This window comes from Bubalus kerabau, chromosome 21 (genome assembly GCF_029407905.1).
Source record: "Bubalus kerabau isolate K-KA32 ecotype Philippines breed swamp buffalo chromosome 21, PCC_UOA_SB_1v2, whole genome shotgun sequence".
NCBI classification, from domain to species: domain Eukaryota; kingdom Metazoa; phylum Chordata; class Mammalia; order Artiodactyla; family Bovidae; genus Bubalus; species Bubalus kerabau.
In genome coordinates, this window is record NC_073644.1 from 51,735,292 (window position 1) to 51,755,021 (window position 19,730).

The 19,730-nt window shown below is 52.8% G+C and overlaps 1 protein-coding gene across 2 annotated transcripts in view; it reads right to left on the bottom strand.

Annotated features, from left to right (window-relative positions):
* The window catches only part of SMAD7 (SMAD family member 7), a 30,242-nt gene extending 19,482 nt beyond the window's left edge, over nucleotides 1–10,760 (bottom strand). For both annotated transcript variants that reach the window (XM_055559149.1, XM_055559148.1), the window contains exons 1-3: nucleotides 8,542–10,760; nucleotides 7,145–7,198; nucleotides 1,416–1,490 (exon numbers count right to left, since the gene is read on the bottom strand). In XM_055559149.1, coding sequence (XP_055415124.1) covers nucleotides 1,416–1,490; nucleotides 7,145–7,198; nucleotides 8,542–9,154 — 742 coding nt within the window. In that variant the 5' untranslated portion in view covers nucleotides 9,155–10,760. The remainder of the gene's footprint in view (nucleotides 1–1,415; nucleotides 1,491–7,144; nucleotides 7,199–8,541) is intronic.
* Nucleotides 10,761–19,730: the final 8,970 nt, after the last annotated feature.

Here is a 19,730-nt window from a genome sequence, read left to right on the forward strand (position 1 = left end):
AAGCTACCACCACTTCCCTTGCTTATTTCATGTGGTTCGGAGGGGCTGGGACTCCTCCTGCACATTCAGGATTTAAAAAATAAAACCGTCTAACAACATCCTGAGTGCACCATTTCGCCCAGACCCTTTCCTCCTCCTTGGCCTTCTTTCTTTCCGGAACCCTCTCAGCCTCAGAAAGCAGAAGAGACACAACTCACACATCCCTGTATGTTCTTTCCTCCGCCGCCATGGTCCATGCTCATCCTCACGCCCCCTAGCCCCCTGCCCTCTCTGGGTTCCTTTTTTTTCCTGCTCAGCTCTCATTAGGAGCTTTAAGTAAACAATACCCTCTGTCTCAGATAACAGCCAGAGTATATACTGTGCTGAAATCAAAACAAACAAGGGTCTCCCTGAAGACATTCTCGGCAAGATCAATTCCTGCAGCGGGAACTGGCTGGGAGGAACCAAGACTGACTGACACTTGACCAGTCAGAAGTCCCCTCTCAGAAGCGCTTTACAGCTTCCATCTGCACTGCCATGATCCCACCTACACGAATGTCCCAAAGGCAAATGCCCAGAACTCTACTGGATCTTCTCTTTTCTCCCCCAGGTTACTTCCCCTCTTGTTTTAGCTAGTTGTTAGAAAATCCTGTGATGGCATGCATACCGGGGTGGGAAAAGCAGGTGGAAACAGGACATCTTTAGAACAAAATGGAAATGTCTCCCACTTACATTGGTAATGAGCATCTCCAAGTTTATCACTCTCTTCTCCCGTCTCTCAGTGACAAGGATGCTTGGGCTACCCAGTGCCCCTCACCCAATTCCATAACCCTCTAGCCAGGGCAAATTTCAGGCCCCTCGCTCACACCTGTGGGCCCTGAGGGACACCTTCCCTGCTGGCTAAGTGTCAGCGCCTGCTATCTGCAGTGACCCATCCATCCATCCATCCCCAACACACACTGTAGACTCCAGCCGGAAGCTCGACCGGGAGGCAGGATGGGCAGAGAAGCACCGAGGTCGTCTTCTCTAAACTCCCATCCTACACCCAGGATCTATCTTCTACAAGTTTCCAAAAGGTGGATCCCTTCCCTTCAAGGCACCTGATGCACTGAGAGCAAGAGAAGAGCTTAAACCCAAGAACTAAGAACACCAGAGTCACCAAGTGAAGCCCCTCCAGCCGGGGGCTGCTTAACAACAACTGAGAAACACAGCCCACACCCAGGTGGCCCCCATTTCCGCATCTATGGGGTGGGCCAAGAACCTCGAGCTGAAGGGCGACGGGAGTCAGCGCAGAAACGTCCAGTTTAATGCACATAAAAACGTGAATTAACTCCAGACCAGCTGGGGTGGCAGAAGGCCACCTCCGGTCCTCCAAAATCTCTGGTCATTTCAGGAGGCCTTGGAATTCCCAGGAAAATAAGAGAAAAGCATCTCACCTGAAAGCCCCCCAGGGGCCAGATAATTCGTTCCCCCTGTTTCAGCGGAGGAAGGCACAGCATCTGGACAGTCTGCTGTGGATTTGAGAAGGAGAGAGAAATAAATACACAAATAAATAAATACACCAAGATTAATTTTTAAGCACATTCTAAGCAGCATTAAAGAGAAACCACACATTCCAAACGGCTGACTCCCAGCCACGATGCTGATTATTAATGCGCTGCTCAGGCTTTGCTACCCATCATGAGACAGACCACAGCACCTTGTCACCCGTCTGGGCTCCGGGCAACCAGTTAATCATTCGTCAAGTCAGACTTGATCACAGACTGCTGGAATTTTTTTCTTTTATTGCAAGTCCCCCATTGAGGAAACCAGGTAGTTCCCAAGGTCAAACAAAGGAGGCCCGTGTTCTCTCCCAGCCACCTTTCTCAGGGCAAGATCAAGGGCATGGCCTCTTTGCTTGGATCCAGTGGCCCTCGCCACCACTCTCACCTGTTTACAGACAGACTTCCCAGTTCTTTAAGAAGAAACGGGTGTTGGGCTGAAGGGACTGCATTTCCCTTTCTAATAAAGGTAGAGTAAGTGCAAGAAAATCTCAAGTACAACTCAAAGAATCTTATTCATGTACGCACCTGGGTGAAGCCCCCTCAAGTCAAGAGAACAGAGAACATTCTCAGCAAGGCTCCCAGCTCCTTCCAGACCTAATCCAAAAACTCCCCATGCGTGGAAACCTTCCTGGGCAACCCCAGACCTGCAAAGCTCCCTGCCCTCCATCCCTATAAAATCTTCCTGGCACCCAGCACTTGTGGAGTTGCCTTCCGCTGTCTTTCCTGATCTTTTACCTTCAGATCCTGTCTGCCTGAACTAGTCTATAACCTTCTCTTCAATGTCTTTGTCACCCTCAGGTGCTCAGCATAGTGACCTAAATGTTAATGAGGATAATGACGATTCCAGCTGAGAAATAGACTCCACAACCTCCCTCCAAGCAATTAAAACAAAAAATAATGGCTACGAACCACAACTAATTAGTCCCATGAAACAAAAACACACAAGACCCCATAAGTGTATCGGGCATCACTGCCAACGCCAAACTTAGGAAATCCACAGAGAAAGGCCAGCTCGGGAAAGGCGAGTCCTGGCTCCAAAGCAGTCACACCGGGTCAGATGGTGCAAATCCCAGATCCTCCTTCTCCAGGTCACTAGCAGGATGTCCATGGAGTGTGCATTACCAGTTTCCCACTGGAACCGCTTAGCCAAGACGGCAAATAGGAAGCCAAGGGAAAGAGGAGCCCAGAGGCAAGGAGCCATGGAGCTCTCTAGGGACCTAGCAGCTGTGTCCATTCCCTGGGTAAAAAGGGGATGGGGCTGGGCTTGCCACCCTCCCACCCCCACCCCAAGTCTCAGGTTCTCTCTCTAATCCCGCTCTTGCATTCTCCCTCAGGTGCGAGAACAACTTTCCAAGAATTCTTCTCCACAGGGGAAGGGTGGGCCGAGGAATGGCAGCATCAGGCAGGGGAGACAGAAAAGACCATGTGGGTAATCTCATTGTATCAGGGTAAAGTTTAATTCCTAACAGGAATATACAGTGTTACAGGATACACTTAATCAAATGGAAAACAATAGGGGCAGGCAGGAAATGGAGTTGCTGGTTAAAGAGTGTATACCCTGCACTTTCCAAACTACTCCGATGGCCTTCACCCTGAAGGAGAGACAGGCTCCCCGCGAAACGGAAGACACCCCCACATTTAAACACGATGATTTTGGCCAGCCCCCATTGCCCCCAACTCTGGCTGGCTGAATCCTAGGGGCAAGGTATGTTTCAAAGGAAGGGCCCGGCATCTCGGGGTAGAGCTGGGACCTCGAACAGGGCTGTCAGCCGGTCTCAGATCAAAGGTAAGCCAGCTCCACACCAGCAACCACAAGCGTTTCTATGAAATGGTGCTCTGCCCTTTGTGCAGCGCCTTTGATCTCAGGAGGGATTTACAAACATTAATTAGGTCTCCCTACCACCTCTGTGAAGGAGCAAGGTATACCTGTTTGACACGCACCTAGGTAAACTGAGGCGTCACTGAGTAGCCCAAGGGGCCACCCGGTGAGCGGGGCCCTACCCAAGGGTTCAGCCCTCTCCTCCCCAGCAGGCCTCACTCTCTTCCCTGCGGGTAGTCGGGCTGAGACAGTCTTCAGCATCATCTAGGTCCTGCCAGGCTAGTAAAGGGCCAAGAGGCCACACCTCCGTCTCTCACCCACGAAAAAAAGAGCTTCGCTGCGATAGCTCTCCCAAGTCAGGGTGTCAGCTTCTGCTGTGTCACCTGCTCCCCAGAAGTGCTGGGTTCTGTGGGAGACTCACTTCCCTGTCCCAGCAGCAAGAGAGCCCTTGAAGACGCGGGCCTGGAATGAGCTGCTGCAAAGGATACAAGGTGACAAAGCTGGGGACACCCTCTTCTCTCAAAGAATGGTTTCCCGACAGCCAGCATCGTCTTGCCAACTTAGTTCTGAGCTTCCTAAGTACCATCTGGCACAGAGGAGTTCCCCCGCCCCCCACTATACCCTAAGCTCTGCCCCAACCCACAGGCCTGGTTACAGAAGGACAAACCGGTGCATCGGAATCATCAGTGCATTTTAGGCAGGCACATCATCAGGCCTGTAGAATGACTGAATGAATGAACAAACCAATAAATGAGTGAATGAATGCATCATCTAATTTCTTCGATCATTTCTAGATTTAAAAACAGGCCTGAAAAAGAGTGGCCTGAGTTGAAAAAATAAGTGCAGAGCAAGGTCTCAGACTTCTCAACTAGGCTTTGGAGGCCTGATCTGCCAAGAGGCACTGGTCACCGGGGTCCCTGGCCTAAACAAGGAGCATATACCCAGCAACATCAGCCCCCCTCCCACCCCAAGACATTCTTCAAATAGTTCAGACCTTCAGATACAGAGGAAACAGGAAGCAGAGCCCACACAGCATCCCCACTCCATAAACTGCGATCTCATTCTAATAACCTGCTCTCGCCCCTGGTGTGATAAGGGTGGATAGGTGCCATGACTTCTGAAAGCCTCATGTCACAGACACCTTGCTCCTTCCTTCAGCCATGGCGAGCGCCCCTTCTCAGAAGATCCTGCTGACTTCGAACCACCTAGCAATCAGGTCTACCAAAGCCAGGCCATCCCAGAGGCCGCAGTGGAACAGTTTGAACCATAGCAAAATGGAACTCCCAACTTTTAGCCCTGGCATTCCTCCAAAGGCTTCCCTGGTGGCTCACTCCATAAAGAGTTCGCCTACAATGCAGGAGACCTGGGTTTGATCCCTGGGTCAGGAAGATCCCCTGGAGAAGGAACTGGCAACCCACTCCAGTATGCTTGCCTGGGAAATCCCATGGACAGAGGAGCCTGGTGGGCTACAGTCTGTGGGATCGCCGAGAGTTGGACACGACTTAATGACTAAACCAGGACCACCAGTTCCTCCAAAGGCTGCAGGGAGACCAGGCCTCAGCCCCTTCCCACTGCCTCTGCCCATGCTGGAGACTTTGCAGAAGAGATTCCCTTAGTTGTGCAACTGGTTAAGATTTTAATAACGTTCCATTGTAAACCTTATGGCTGCTTCTCACCTAGTAACCCAAGGCCAAAAATTCAACCTGGACTCGGAAACTTTACAGTGTGAGCAGCTGACCGAAATTCCCCAGCCAAATACTCTCCGCAATGTGCAAGGCAAAGAGAAACCTGGGGCAGCATCTCATTTGTGCCCCTGGCCACAGCAGCCAGCACAGCCAGCCCTGGCTGTCCTCCAGTGTCAGGAGACACGGGGGCTTCACCTATTAGCACCCTCATGTCCTTACAGCAGGATGGTACTTTTCGTTATACTTTTTTCTTTTTTTTTTAAATTTCAGGGTTTTCTGGGTTTGCAGGGCGGCGGCGGGGGGCGGGGGGGCTACTTTTTTGTTTGTTCTTTTGTTGTTGTTTTGTTTTACATAGACATTTTGGGTGAGTAACCAGCTGTCTGAGTTTCCGATTGGCAGGTTAATCACTTCCTATTGGCTGATCCGGAGAACTTTTCTCCCCCTTGGAAATGGCGCATTCCTGTCTTTGTGGCTTCTCTTGTTTACACACATTCTGCTACCTAATGTCAACACTTGCTAATGAATAAATATATCACTCCATTCGCTGAAAATGAGGTCCTGGCCTGAGATGGTCACTGCTTGAATCTGGTGGACAGAGCTGTCCCACTATCTCTGCAGGAAACCCCACAGAACGTGGGCCTTCTTTCCTATGGTTATAGGAAGTTTCTCTCAGAACAGTTCCCCCGGTCGTCTTTAACCCTGGGGCCAAGATGACTGGCCTCTCTCTTCTCTCTTTTAAGGAAAACCTCCACATTTGAAGACTACGGAAGGAAAAACAAAAAGCAGGAGAGAGAGGGCCCCTTGGAGAACTAAGCTCATAAAAGAATTCTTGAGCCTTGATGCCAAAAACCCAGTCAAGTTACATTCTTGGAGAAAACAGACCTTGGTAATCTCAGTTAACGTTTGTTACAAATACAGAGCTGGTTTATCTCCTCATTAATGACCATTTATCTGGTGTTTTGTAAATCGAAAGCAAAATATCATATGCTTCGCAGGCCACTTATTAGACAGGCACCAGGCAAGCAGCAACGCCTTCCGACTGGAGGGAGTGTGGAGTCAGGGAGGGCTGGCTGGAGACCATGGGCTTCGCTTACACCATTCATTAAAGTATTTAATTTAGGACAACGCCCCAGCAAAACTTTTAATTAGTGGGGGGAAAGGCCCAACAGCCAAAACTCATGAGGCGGAAGGACCTGTAGAATTCCAAGAGGGAAATGGGGCCCAACCCTTCATTTCTCCTTCTCCCAGAACCCTGGCAAAACAAGACTGTCACAAGCACTGCATTTCTCAGGCACCGGCAGAGACCACAGTTACAACGCAGACTTGCAGGCACAGGAACCTCCCCCCTGTAAGAAAGGGCTCCAGGAAACAAGGACCCATCAGAGCTGCCTCCCAGCTCTGTGATCCCTCCTCCCTTCTCCCCTGCACTGCCAGCCAGAAGTTGAATGCAGACAAACGCAACAGGGCTGGTGCCAGCCTCAAGTGGGGCTTCTGCCCTGGCCGAATGCCATCCAGTGACAAAGCAACAGGCAGGCCAGAGCTATGCTAAACACTTTTATGGCCCCCACTAGGAATTCTGAGAAAACTAGGAGGGGGCAGGGGGCTGTTGCCTTTACTCCTTAAATTTTCTATTCTCTTGCCCCAAACCGAGGTCATCTCTACACTTTTCTAAACAGTCTTCTCTCCCATCGGGCTCTCCAATCTCCCCATTGATACTTCTGGCACTCACAGAGTGTCCCACGTTTCCCATCACCCTGTCCCATTTGGCTCCCTAGACCTGCATGCACCAGAGTCCACGCTCTGAGTTGAGCCAGCTTGGGTTATGGAGTACAAATACAAGAAAAAAATGAACAAAATGGAAAGCATACCTAAGAAACATCTTTGCAAAAAGAAAGATATATATGTATACATACACACACATTACCTCCAGCTCCAGTCACAACAAAAAAAGAAAAAGAAAAAAAAAATCCACCAAATTGCCAACAGAGGAAACCTATAACCACCTCAGGGCAAGTCCAGAGTCTCCCCAAGCCGCTGCCTAGACACACAAATCCGCGTTCTACAGCCTCCATTTCTAACTTAAGACAGGAAGGATATTTTTAAAATCAGCTACTCACCAGTTGGTTTGAGAAAATCCATCGGGTATCTGGAGTAAGGAGGAGGGGGAGACTCTGGAATTAAAAAAGAAAGAGAAAATAAAGGCTGAGCCCTGAGAGAGAGATAGAAACTTATGATAACAGAGGCATTCTTTTAGCCCAACTGTTTGTCTTAGCTGTGGGGGTTGGAGGCAGGGCCGCGAGGCGGTGATTGCCTTGATATTTAGCTGTCAGATAAACAAAAGAGGCCGCCTGGCGCCAGCCTCGGCGCGGCGCTCCTCCACGTCTGCGGCCGCCGCCGCCGCGCTCGGCCGGCCCGGCTGCAAACCGCCGGCTCGGCCGCCTCACGTCGCAGTTCACGGGGCGGGGGGCGAGGAAGCCCCCCCTCTTCTCCTACTTCGCGTCCCAGAACTTCAGACCCTGCTGCCTCCGCCACCCCCCGCCCCCGACCCGTCCCCCCGGGGCGTAGTTCATCTCCGCCACCGCCGCTGCGCCCCGCACCCGCGCGGGGAACACGGGCTTCCCCTTGCCCAGCTTCCCCGGAAGGTGCACCCCAAGGGCGCTGGGGAACTTGCATCGGTGGGCGCCCGAGGTGCACCCCGCCCCCGCACAAAGAGGCAGAGAAAAGGGATGCAATGGAGAAGGCTGGGAGCATAAAGGAGAAGGACCCCGGGGTCTCAACGGAGGAGCCCAGGGCCCAACTCAGTAGTCTGGGGACAAACCATCCAACAGTCGGTTACACTGCTCTCTCTCCTGCCCTGGAAGAAAGTAGGATACACCCAACTTCCCCTGACTGCCTGTTCTCTCTCACCCCGGGCTGGCGGAGCTGGGAGCAGGTATCCAGCTCGGCCTCCTATCCTGCTCTCTCTGCCTCAAAACCCAAAGCTGCGCCGGCCAGGGCAGGCTTCCTGGCCCCTTGCGCCCGACGTGACGCTCCCCCTTCCTTCCTAAAGGGGAGCCTTCCTCTCCAGCCTTTACTACCGCTTCTCCGAGCCTTCCTTGGCGGGCTTGGACCGAATCCAAGTCGGCCACACACCTCAACGCCTCTCGCCGTGCGGGGGAGGCGTGACCCCCCCCCACACACACTTCTCTCTGCACCCCCTTGGCTGATCCGGAAATAACCCCATGTCTGCAGAATATGGGCATGAATGAGTAGGGCCCAGAGGCACCATCCCCCCGCCCTTGGGGCCACCGAGGAGAGAAAACTGGAAGGGAACCCCGAGGGAATGCCTTTCCAGTTTCCCCGGGTCCCCTCTCTATACCTTTGTCCCCCAAATCTCCTCCCAGGAGGAAATGTACACACACCCCTCCGGCGTGGTGGCTGCACTAGCCCACAGCCCAATCGGGCTTTTCTTCCCCCCACCTGAGTGCCGGGGGAAAAGGGGGCACCGGCGGGTGGGCGTGGATCAACTTCTTACCTAGTTCGCAGAGTCGGCTAAGGTGATGGGGGTTGCAGCACACCAGCTCGGGGTTGATCTTCCCGTAAGATTCACAGCAACACAGCCTCTTGACTTCCGAGGAATGCCTGAGATCCGGCCACCTGAACACTTTGCACAGCAGGAGGGGGAGCGAGTAGGTGGAGGGCGGCTGCGCCGGCTGCGAGCCGGCAGGCGCCCCCAGGCCCAGCCTGCAGTCCAAGCGGCCGGGCAGCAAGAGGCACGCGGTGCGCGTACCGCCGCGGGACTCCACGGCCTGGAGCAGCAGCTCCAGCTGCCGTTCCTTCAGTTTCTTGAGCACCGAGTGCGTGAGCGCTTTCAGATCCGCCTCGCCACCCCCGGCCGCGCCGGCGCCCGCGGCTGGGGGGTGGGGATGGTTGTGACCTTTGGCACCTCGCACCGCCTTGCCCAGGCAGCAGACAGCCCTGCCTGCGCCGCCGCCGCCGGCCCCATGCGCCCGGCCGTCCGTCGCCCCTTCTCCCCGCAGCTCGCCTCCTCCTCCGCCTCCCCCCGCGCCCTCCTCCTCGTCCTCGCCGCCGGGCGCACGGCTCCTCCAGAGACGCCGGACGAGCGCAGATCGTTTGGTCCTGAACATGCGGGGCGAGGAGGCGAGGAGAAAAGTCGTTGGCCGGCTAAGGAGCGAACATGACCTCCGCACACCATGAAGAAGTCGGGCGCCGAGTTGGGGCAGCAGGCGCAGGCGACAGCAGCAGCAGCAGGGGCCCTGGCAGGAGCGGCGGCGGCCCGAGGGGCGCTCCGTGGCATGCGCCAGTCTCCCGGAGGCCGGAGCGCGCGCGGGGGCCCGGGGGCGCCCGCCGGGGCTCGGGGGCCTGCGCTCCGGCTGCCCCACCCCGCGCGGCCCGCGCCGTGCGCCGCTCTCGGGCCCCGGCGCACCCCGGAGGAACGCGGCCGCCGCTTCCCTGGGGGCGGCGAAGCCTACCCGGGTCGGCGCCTCCCCAAAAAGAGGCCCCCCCGCAGTGGCTCCCGAGTGTCGGGCTCGCCAGCCTCGGCTGCCTACATGGAAGATCCGCGGCGGCAAAAAACGAAAGGCGTTCGGCAGGGCTGCTGGAGGGAGGAAAAAGCCTCTTTCCCCCTTGCTAAGCAACTTAATTTGGGGGTGGGGAGAAGCAATTAAAAAAAAAAAAAGCAGGCACGCGATTTATTTTTTTCCTCTATATCCTTAGTAACCGGATCTCCTTGAATTCCGTGCACACGAAGACTCGGGGGAGGGGGCTGAGTGGACTTCACCCCACATGAGATGTCTGGCGAAATAAGGAGGCTCTCTCAAAATCTAAGAACCAAACATGCAAAGCCCCAAATGAAAAACACCACCTCCTCGCACCCCGGAGGTCTGGGGGCGTCCGGCTGGAGCTGGGGTTTAAAAAAAGAAAATGTTTACAAAGTAGAACGAGACGTTTGAGGGGTGGAAAAAAAACGTATCCACGAGTTACATCCCCTTTTTTTCCTTGCAAAGCCCCGCTGATCTTCCTCTCCTTTTCTTCTGCCAAGGAAAAAAAAAATCCTATATATATATTTTTTAATCCACAGAAAGCTTTGGCTAGGCTGCTTCAATCCTTCGCATCTGGGTGGTTTAGGGGAGTCTCTGGCCTTTCCTCTTGCGCTCCCGGGGGCCCCGGTCGTCAGCGGGGACTTCCTTGGGGCTGGCGGGGGCGCAGGGGCAGAAGATGCTGCGGCGGCGGCGGCTGCGCCCCGCGGGGCTGACAGCGCGGGGGAGGGCGGCGCGGCGGCCGCGGCGGGCCCCTGGCGGGCGGCGCGCTCTCGCCCTCTGCTCTCTAGCGCGGGGGCCACCGGCGCCCCCTCCCCGGGTTGCGGCTGGCCGCCGGGGCTCCCCGTAAAAGGCTGCTCGCCCCGACTCGGCTGCGGCGGCTGGAGGCCCCGGTTGTCCCTCACGCCGCCTTCTCCGAGAGACTCTCCTCGTCGCGGCCGGGAGCCTCCTTGTCCCCCCGTCCGCCCTCTCCTGGCACTCGGGTCCTTCTGCCGCCGCCCGGGGTTCGCCGCGCCGCACTCAGGGGCTCCTGGGCCGGGCGCTCGGCAGCTCGGCGCCGGCGGGCTGGCTCTCGTCTCGGGCAGCTCTCTCCGGCACGGCGAGCGGACCGAGCACGGCGCCCGGCTGGCTCGGCTGGCGCGGCTCGGGGACAAGCTCCTCCGTGCGCCGAGCAGGCGAGCGAGTGTGCCCGGGGCTCGCCGCCTCCCGCAAGGCCTCCCGCCCCCGCCCCCTTCCCTCCCCCTTCCTCCCCCTTCCCTCCCCCGCCCCCCAGCCGCCGCCGCCTCCTCCCCGCCTCTCCCCCCCCCCACCCCCCCCCGGGCCCTCTGCTCTGCTGGTTCCACTGCGCAGTGGCGCGCCCGGCTCCGGCCTCGTCACGTGGCCGTCTAGACACCCTGTCGCTTTAAAAAAAAAAAAAAAAGCGATTGTGTTTCGCAAACAACAGATCGGGTTTCTAAAAGCTATTTCTCCCCCCGCCCCCCAACCCCGCTCACCACCCCCCTGCCACCGCCACCCGCCCAGGTCTGCAGAGGGGGGACCGATATGGGGCGGGAGCGGGGGTGGATAAAGGTGGGGAGCAGAGAAGCTCCCGGGGTCGACGGAGACCTGGAGGAATCAGAGGAGAAATGGGAAGACCCAAGAGCACCGATCGGGCACCGCCGGCGAGTTTTGGAGCGAAGCGAGCGGGCTGGTGGCCGGATTTAGACCCAGCCCGCGGAGCCTCGCGGGGGCTGTCCCGCGCGCGCTCGCCCTAACGCTTCATTCATTCGTTTTGTTTTAAAGGCCCTGGCGACGGATCCCCTGGCCGCCGCGCGGGAGGGAAGGGGGAGGAGAGCGCTGTCTCCGCGTAAAAGACATTTACACCGGACTGGACCGAGGCCCTGGGAAGTGCGCGCTGGAGGGAACAGCCGGCCCGCGAGGGCGGGGAGGCGGCGCGAATGTGACCTCAGCGGCGGCCGCGCGCTCCCTCCCGCCCTCTCCCGCTCGGGGCTCGGGTTTCTAGGACTGCCTGGAGAAGTGTGTCTTGTGCAAAGCTCTGGAATGCATTTGGCTGCCTGACGAGTTGCGAGGGGCAGCATCTTAGCGGGAGGTGGCAGGGGTGTGTTTGGGGGGTGCTCGCCCGCCCGCTGCGGGCAGGTTTCCTCCGGAGCCCGGAAGACCTCCGCCACTCCGCCTCCCGGCGCGGGAAGGTTACCTTCCGAGCAGACCTGCATGCATATGCATGCGGGGCCTGTTTCTTCGCCTTCCTCGGCCCCTTAGCTTTCTGTGGCGCTTAGTGTCAGCGAGTTTATCCCCTTACCCCGGGCTATAGAGAAAGCGTAGACCCACCTGGCCGACTGGTGCATAGACACGGTAAGGCGTTGATGGGGCAAAGCACCAGATAGCGTTTACTTCGTGAAAGCTGTTGGTGCTGAGAAGCGTCATGATTTAAACATATAAGCGTCAGTATCGACGAGGCCACTAGTTGGCATGGTGGTCTAACCTCACATCTTATTCAGTGAAATAATATATATATATATTTTAAGTCATTTAGAATTGTGAGGTCAGGATGACAATCAAACTCACTGGGGAGTTTAATGACTTTTTTTTAAATGAATCTTTTTAAAAAGATGAAATGAACTATTTTCATTTTCTCAGCTAAATTATGCCCCTTTTAAAGGAAAAGGTACCAAAAAAAAAAAAGGGGGGGTAATAAAAGGAAAAGGCACTGATGAACCTCAACTCGGCCCCTTCCCTTCCAGCAACTTAAAAGCTGTCTACATGCTACAGAGGCTTAATAACTACTTAGGAATCAACAGAGTTGGATAGATAGGTATTTGGACCTTCTCCCCCTACCCCAACCCACCAAGAGCACCTTTGGAGATATATTATGTGATAATATAATATTATATATTAAATAATATATAAGGGAGAAAATCATTATCATCTCTAAGCAAGGGGCCCTGAAGCTCATTGACCTAGAAGAGCCAGAAATGCCAAGCAGGGCAGAAGGGTGTAGAACAGGGCAGCAGCTAGGATTCTAAACATTTACTTTGTAAGCCACATAGGCTGCAATTGTATAAGATCATAGTTTTCTTAAAATTAAAAATAGTGCTGGGCTTCCCTGGTGGTCCAGTGGCTAAGACTCTATGTCCCAATGCAGGGGGCCTATGATCGATCCCTAGCCAGGGAACTGGATCCAACATGCCTCAACTAAGAGTTTGCCTTCCAGGACTGAAAGATCCCACATGCAGGATCTAACACCCAGTGCATAAATATTTTTTTTTAATATATTGCTTATTGAAAAGGGCATTGTAACCTGTGTATGTGTGTGAAACTTTCTGAACAAGCAACCTACTAAGATAGCAGCCGAGAAAGCCCAGGAGAAAATGGGTTATCCCACCATCATAGGCAAAAGAGGTAGAAATGGGATTTTGGAGGTATCTGAGAAATGATACACTCACCTCAGAAAGGCTTAGAAAGAATGCCAAACTACAAGTCAGAAAACCTGATTCCTGCCTGGGACTCTGCCATGAGTGCGTGCTCAGTCGTGCCTGACTCTTTGTGACCCCATGGATTGTAGCCCACCAGGTTCCTCTGTCCATGGGATTTCCTAAGCAAGAATACTGGAGTAGCTTGCCATTTCCTCTTCCAGGGGATCTTCCTGTCCCAGGGATCGAACCCACATCTCCTGCATCTCCTGCATTGGCAGGTAGATTCTTTACCACTGAGCTCCCTGGGAAGCCCCTGGGTCTCTGCCATTCACTGGTTAAATAACTTGTACTAGAGGTGATCTTCGCATTAGAAGAGCACTTGGCAAGATTTAAAAAGGTTTCTGGGTAAGCTTCCTGACCTCTCAGGGTCTCATTCCCACTCTCTGCTCTGGGCATCGCTAGAAGATGTTCACTTTCCTAGCGAGGCTAGGCCAGGCTGCAAAGTGACAAGAAGGACTTAAATAAGCAGTGAAAGCAAAAGGCATAATTCTGCTTAAGCTTCTTGGCTAAATAGAGAACCTGATGATTCTGGGAGATGTGGCCAGTGGTGCTCACACTCTGGGATGCCAGGCTGGAGCACACACAAGGCAGGTAGATTTAGTGGGTGTTTTAGGAGTTGAATCTGACGTCACAACTTGTCTGGGAGGAACATGCATATACTTGCAAAGATATGTTCCCATATAGTGTAATTGTCGGTGCTTTAATTCAGGCGTCACTCCTGTCTTACCCTCTGTGCATGGCTTTCCTCCTCCATTTTACTGCCCTAGGTAGACAGTGGGTGGGTTGCTGGGCAAGTACCTACAGTGGCTGGTGCTGCTTTATAGCTCCTTGGCATCCCCTGAATCAGTTAACATCCCAAGCTTTCCTGAGAGCCAGCCCCACCTCGTTCACATTCTTATTCCTTTCCTTTCCAAGAAAGAAGCTGGACTGTAGAGGAACTCCTGGCTGGCTAGTGTGCCTAGAAAGGGAGTTCCTTTCCTTTTCTTTCCATGGGCACAAATGAAACCAACAAGCACCCAGTTTCAAACTATTCTAATCCTTAAAAAAAAAAAGTTTAGGAGTTCACCAAACTATTGTGAATGAGTTTGATTCTAATCACTTGCTGGCAGGGAATATGGAATAAAATATCTCATTTGCAGTTGTTTATTTCCTGTTGTGGCTTCTATTTTCATCTTTTAGTCACTTTGGTGATAGTAATCAAACCCTAATCATGGTGCGGCCACAAGTCACAGAGACCAAAATAACTTGCAGCGGAGTTATGACAAACAAGGATGGAGTCAGCTAAAAGACCTGGCTACTTAATCACTGGCCCCTGGCACCCGAAGGACTGCGGGGGCCGCCATTTGACTAACCCCGCCATTTGACCGACCGCTGGCTAAGCATCTAGAGGAGAGAGGAAGCTGGAGGGAAATTGCTCCAAGGCCCGTGGTCTTGAGCAGTCAGGGCCCCAGGGTGCGAGAGGAAGGAGGGCAGCAGAGTATATACAGGAAGTGGAGGAGAAGCAGGTGAACTGTCCACAACTGCCAGCGGGGAAACTGACATGAAAGAGAAAGAGGAGAACAGAAAAAGAGAACTGGCAAACCCTCTACAGCTACAAGCAACTAAGAAAACACTAAAATAAATAGATAAATACCTCGTCTCGGGGAAGGCAGGATTCCTCCTTTCAGGCCTTTTCTCATGTTCAGTGGTTCTTGGAAAAGAAAGGTCGAGAGAGGCCCCAAAGGGCAGGTGGGTGTGTCGGTGTTGGGGCCAAGGACCAAGGCAGGGATGAGGATTTTTCCTTGCAGAAGCCAAAAAAGAAACAATTGAAGAGGCCACAAAAAAAAAGTGTTGAAAAAATATCGACATTTCTTGTGCAACTGTCCCCTGAAAAATGTGTGCTCCCTCAGCCATCCTGAACTGGCAACAATACAACTGAAAGTGATGGCTCATGAAAGAAAGACAGCTTGAGTGAGGCCGATGTGACAATCTGCACTTCTTGGCTTATCTTAGGAGAACGAGAAGGTAAGTGAATGAAATGCATCTAATTCACAATCAAATAAAGATTCTATAAGTCCTGACTCATCAAATATGCTTGTGTTACAGGCATGCTGTCAACTGATCCATAACATTTGCCAGGTGACTCTCCAGGGCTCTCGGCTAGGTCCTGGGGGCCAGAGCGGGAGGGGCAGGGTGAAATGAATGTTCTTAGGAAGGAGTCGAGAGAAACCTCCAGGAAAAGCAAAGACCTAGGACAACAGAGACATTCAAATATACAGTCACAATTTCCTCCAGGGATGGCCATTGGATGGCTGAAGATAACGGCTGGAAGGGAAACTTAACTGCATGTAACTTTCTGTACCTTTTCAACTTTGCACCTTGTGAATGTACCACTTATTCAAAAATATACTAATTTGAAGGTTTGCTCTTTTTTTTTTTACTCCGTGTCTGCTTTTCTCATTTCCTGAAATTTGCTGTTCTGATGTTCTTGTAGAAAAGGACGAGTTGGCAAGGTCCCATGTGGAAGTGAGGCTGCAGACAGCGTCTCTCTCTGTGGGGCAGTTCCTACAGGAAGGCTGATGACAACAGAGGCCAATGTGTCATCCCAGACGGCAAGGGCGGAGGCTGCCTTGTCATGACCCTGGCAAGAGTCGGTGAGGAAACACACCAGTCCTAATCAAAAGTCATTCTAGATATCAGTGAGGTGCAAGTCCTAAACCAGGAGAACAGTCTCACAAACACTGGCGTCCCGACCACAGAGGCACAGGAAGGAGGAGCCTGCCCCATCTGAGAAGAGGAGAGTGGCACCTTTTGGAAATAGCAAGGGGTTCTTGTGATTCTCGATCCATTTCACCAGCACTGGTTCAAGAGGTGGTGCCAGGTCCCAGGCGTGACCTCTGAGACACAGAAAGGTGTATTAAACAGCCTCTGCCCTCAAGAAGGGTGTAATTTAAGAGAGGGCTAGAAATAGGAAAATGGTCAGCCTTCAAGAATGGAGCGAGGAAAAAAAAGAATGCAGCAAGAACAGTGCGAGCAAGAATGGAGGCCCCGGGCTTCGCTGCTGGCTCAGTGGTAAAGAATCCACCTGCCAGTGCAGGAGACACGGATCTGATCCCTGATTTGGGAAGATCCCACATGCTGTGGAGCAACTAATCCTGTGGGCAGCAACCATGAAGCCTGTGCTCTGGAGCCAGGAACCCCAACTACTGAAGCCCTCGCGCCTAGACCCTGCAACAAGAGAAGCCACCACAATGAGAAGCCGGCACACCGCAGCTAGAGAAAGCAGCCCCTACTTGCTGCAACTGGAGAAAGCCTGTGTGCAGTAATGGAAGACCCAGCACAGCCAAAAAGAAAAAGAATGGAGGCCCCTGATCGGGAAAACAGAAAATCAAGGGATTGATTCTGTCGGGGAGGGGGGCGGGGGGGTGTGTCTCAGAAATTTTCCTAAAGGTATAAATATTTGGAACTAGATTGGGTGAGTTGACAGTCAGGCAGACGTGCGCATGACATGAATGACTGTATTCAAAAGGAAAACGTGACACAGAAACAACTGCTTGTTTTCTGTCCGCTTCGAGTTAAGTCTTCAAAACTCAAGCCGCGCTTGTCACTTTGAGTCTATAACTTCATTTATAAACACTCCTAAGCCTCAAGGGGGTCAGAGATGGAGGTGTGGCTCCTGCAAGGGATGTTCAGGGAGCTCACCTTCCTCAGAGTGAAGTTTTTCCTTGTAGAAAGAATTTGCAGGCATGACACAACACCATCTATAACTACAGAAAAGTTTCTTCTCAAATAACTGGGAAAATCTCCATGATGGCCACTCCTCAAACCAACAGTCAGGCCTCACTTGAAGCAAACTGCTTCATGTCAGGAGACAATGCCAGTTGTTAACACAAGGAGAAGGGAAGTGCCTCCAGCATGAAGCTGGCCTGTGATGGCTCAGTAATGGACCTGCTTAGATAATGGCTTCAAATGCCGACAATGAAAAATTAGGATTCGCCATTGCAGTATAGACAGAGAGACATACAATTTGGCTGATTTCCACGGGCAGTAAAAAAATTGATTTTAAAGACAGCAAAACAAGAAAATAAATGTTGAGCTTTGCTCAGAGGCACCCCAGGAGCCCTGCTGATATTCCTCATTATCCAGGCTACATTTGAACTTCAAGACACCAACAAATGGACTTCAAGCTCCTGGTCATATTGGGCGACCAAATTAGCCTTCACTCTTTTCTGATCCCACCCCCCCGCCCCCCGCTATTTTTCTTTCCCATTCCCCTAAGTCATTAAAGGATGACTTTGGAGCTAAATTCTGCGTAGTAAGTGCCAGATAGCTTCATAGCGACGAGACATCCTGTTAATGGTGAATCAGAACTGGGCAGCCTGCAGAAGGGGTGATGTTTTGTCTGTAGTAGAGCGGAGACTCATAGGTGACCACACACGCTGCTCCTGGCACATCGTGGGACCCACCAAAGAAGCCCAGCCCTATGAGTGATGGCCGAGGCATTTCCACTGTGAGGACCCAGGGGAGCAGACAGGACCCTCAGCCCAGTTTTTGGATCAAATAGATTCTTCTGCCATTACTAGCTTCAAGGCTTTAGGAAAGCTGTTTCCATCGTCTGTCTGCCTTCCTCATACAACAAACACTGAATTAACAACGTCTTGTGTATGCCAGACCCGGTGAGAGGCTCCAGGAACAAAGCCTTCACCCCGGGGGTTGCTGGGACGCAGCGCAGGCACGCCGGACACGCCGCCAGCACAAGTCCTATGTAAACTAGCTGGCATACAGATGCTAATCGTCATGATTATCATGGATTTGGCGGCAGGAGCCACCCAATAAGCTAATTTTGCCTAACCTTCCAAGCCTAGGAAATGGATTTTTGCTGGGATAAGTGTCCGAGTGACAGGGTCATGAAGAAGGAAGCCACTCTTTCTAGTGTCTGGGACTTTTTGTGGGTTTTACCAGGATCAGTTGAGATACTGTCAAAGGCACACGGCCAGCATCAGAGTTTAAAAGCCAACTAGTAAGGCTGGGACATCTTTTTCTTAGAATGAAAGAGGGGTATGTGAGAACACAATCTAGTGTTCCTAGTTCTTTGCTAGTATTACTCTGAGTCCTATTTTCTTATGTCCTAGAAATAATTTTGCTGCTGATGGTGACAAGCGAGGAGGAAGGTGACGGGGGAAGAAGCTGCCCAGTGAAGTCTCCATCCCACCTTTCTCCATAAACATTTATTTTGCAGGCTTTCAAAGTCTGTGGAATACAATGTTATTCAGCATTGCTCACATCTAGTAGACCCATAAAGAAAAATTGCAGTAACATTCAGCGAGAGGTAGAAGGGATTTTAAAGTCATCCTCAGCAGTTCAGGCCTCAAAACCTGTGATCCGTGGTCAAGTTTCCATAACGCAATATATTTTCTCAAATGCGAAATTATTAGATAATTTTGCTTTTTTTGTTTTATTGATTTTTGAATATGTAATACACGCTCAGTGCTACATAGCTTAAAGAGGACAAAAGGGCATGAAGAGAAAAGTAAGGCTTCCACTCAGGCCACTGACTTCTCCCTCAGGAGACGGCCCCATCACAGCCAAACAGAGAAGGTGAGTCAAGTGAAAAGGCTGACCTCGGGTTTGAACTTCAGCCCACAGCCCCCTGCCTTTTTGACACCTCCCCGTGGATGGCTCAAAGGCACCTTGAACTCGTTATGTTCCAAACAGGGCATATCTCAGTATCTTCCTTCCAGAACCTACTTCTCCAGGTCTCCACCCTGAGAAAGCTTGCCCAGGGACCTCGCTGGTGGTCCAGTGGTTAAGACTGTGCACTTCCAATGCAGGGGGTGTGGGTTCGATTTCTGGTTGGGGAACTGAGATCCCATGTGCTGCACAGTGTGGCCAATAAATAACTAAAAAGAGAGCTTGCCTATCTCCATCCAGTGGTGGGAATCAGAAGACCAGCAACCTCCTCCTTCTTCATCCCGCGTCCAAACCAGGCTCAGCATCCCGTCAGTTTTTCCTTTGAGATGCCTCTCAGTCTGTCTGCTCTTCTGCAGGTCCCCTCACCGCAGCCAGCAGGACGCAAGCCATCAGCATCTCCCTGGGGACTGCTGCCCACAGTACTTTGCCCACTTGTGCATCTGGCTCACTGAGACCCGCCAACCCCCTTCTGCTGAGGCTGGTCTCAGTGCTGGCCTGACTGCACCACCACCCAGCAGTCTTTCTACAGCCCTCGGAACAAGGTCAGCCCTTCCGTGACCTGTAAGCCCTGAGTGGTCACCTCGGGACCTTCCTTCCGCCCCCGGGGACTGGGCATGTGCTGTCTCTCAGCCTGGGATGCTCCTCTCTATCTTTGAGTTAGGTCACCCCACCCCCATTATTATACACTCTGGCAGCCTCAGGCATCTCCTTGCGGTAGCATTTACTACACTGGAAATTTCACCTTTAATTCCAAGTCCTTGCTTCATGTTTGTCTCCCCACCTACCCAGGGCTTTCCAGGTGACGCCAGTGGTAAAGAACCCGCCTGCCAATACAGGCTAGACAGAAGAGACGCAGATTCCACCCTGGGTCAGGAAGATCCGCTGGAGGAGGGCATGGCAACCCGCTCCAGTATTCTTGGCTGGAGAATCCCGTGGAGAGAGGAGCTTGGTGGGCTACAGTCCATAGCGTCACACAGAGCCAGACATGACTGAAGCACCTTAGCAGGCATGTCCACCTACCC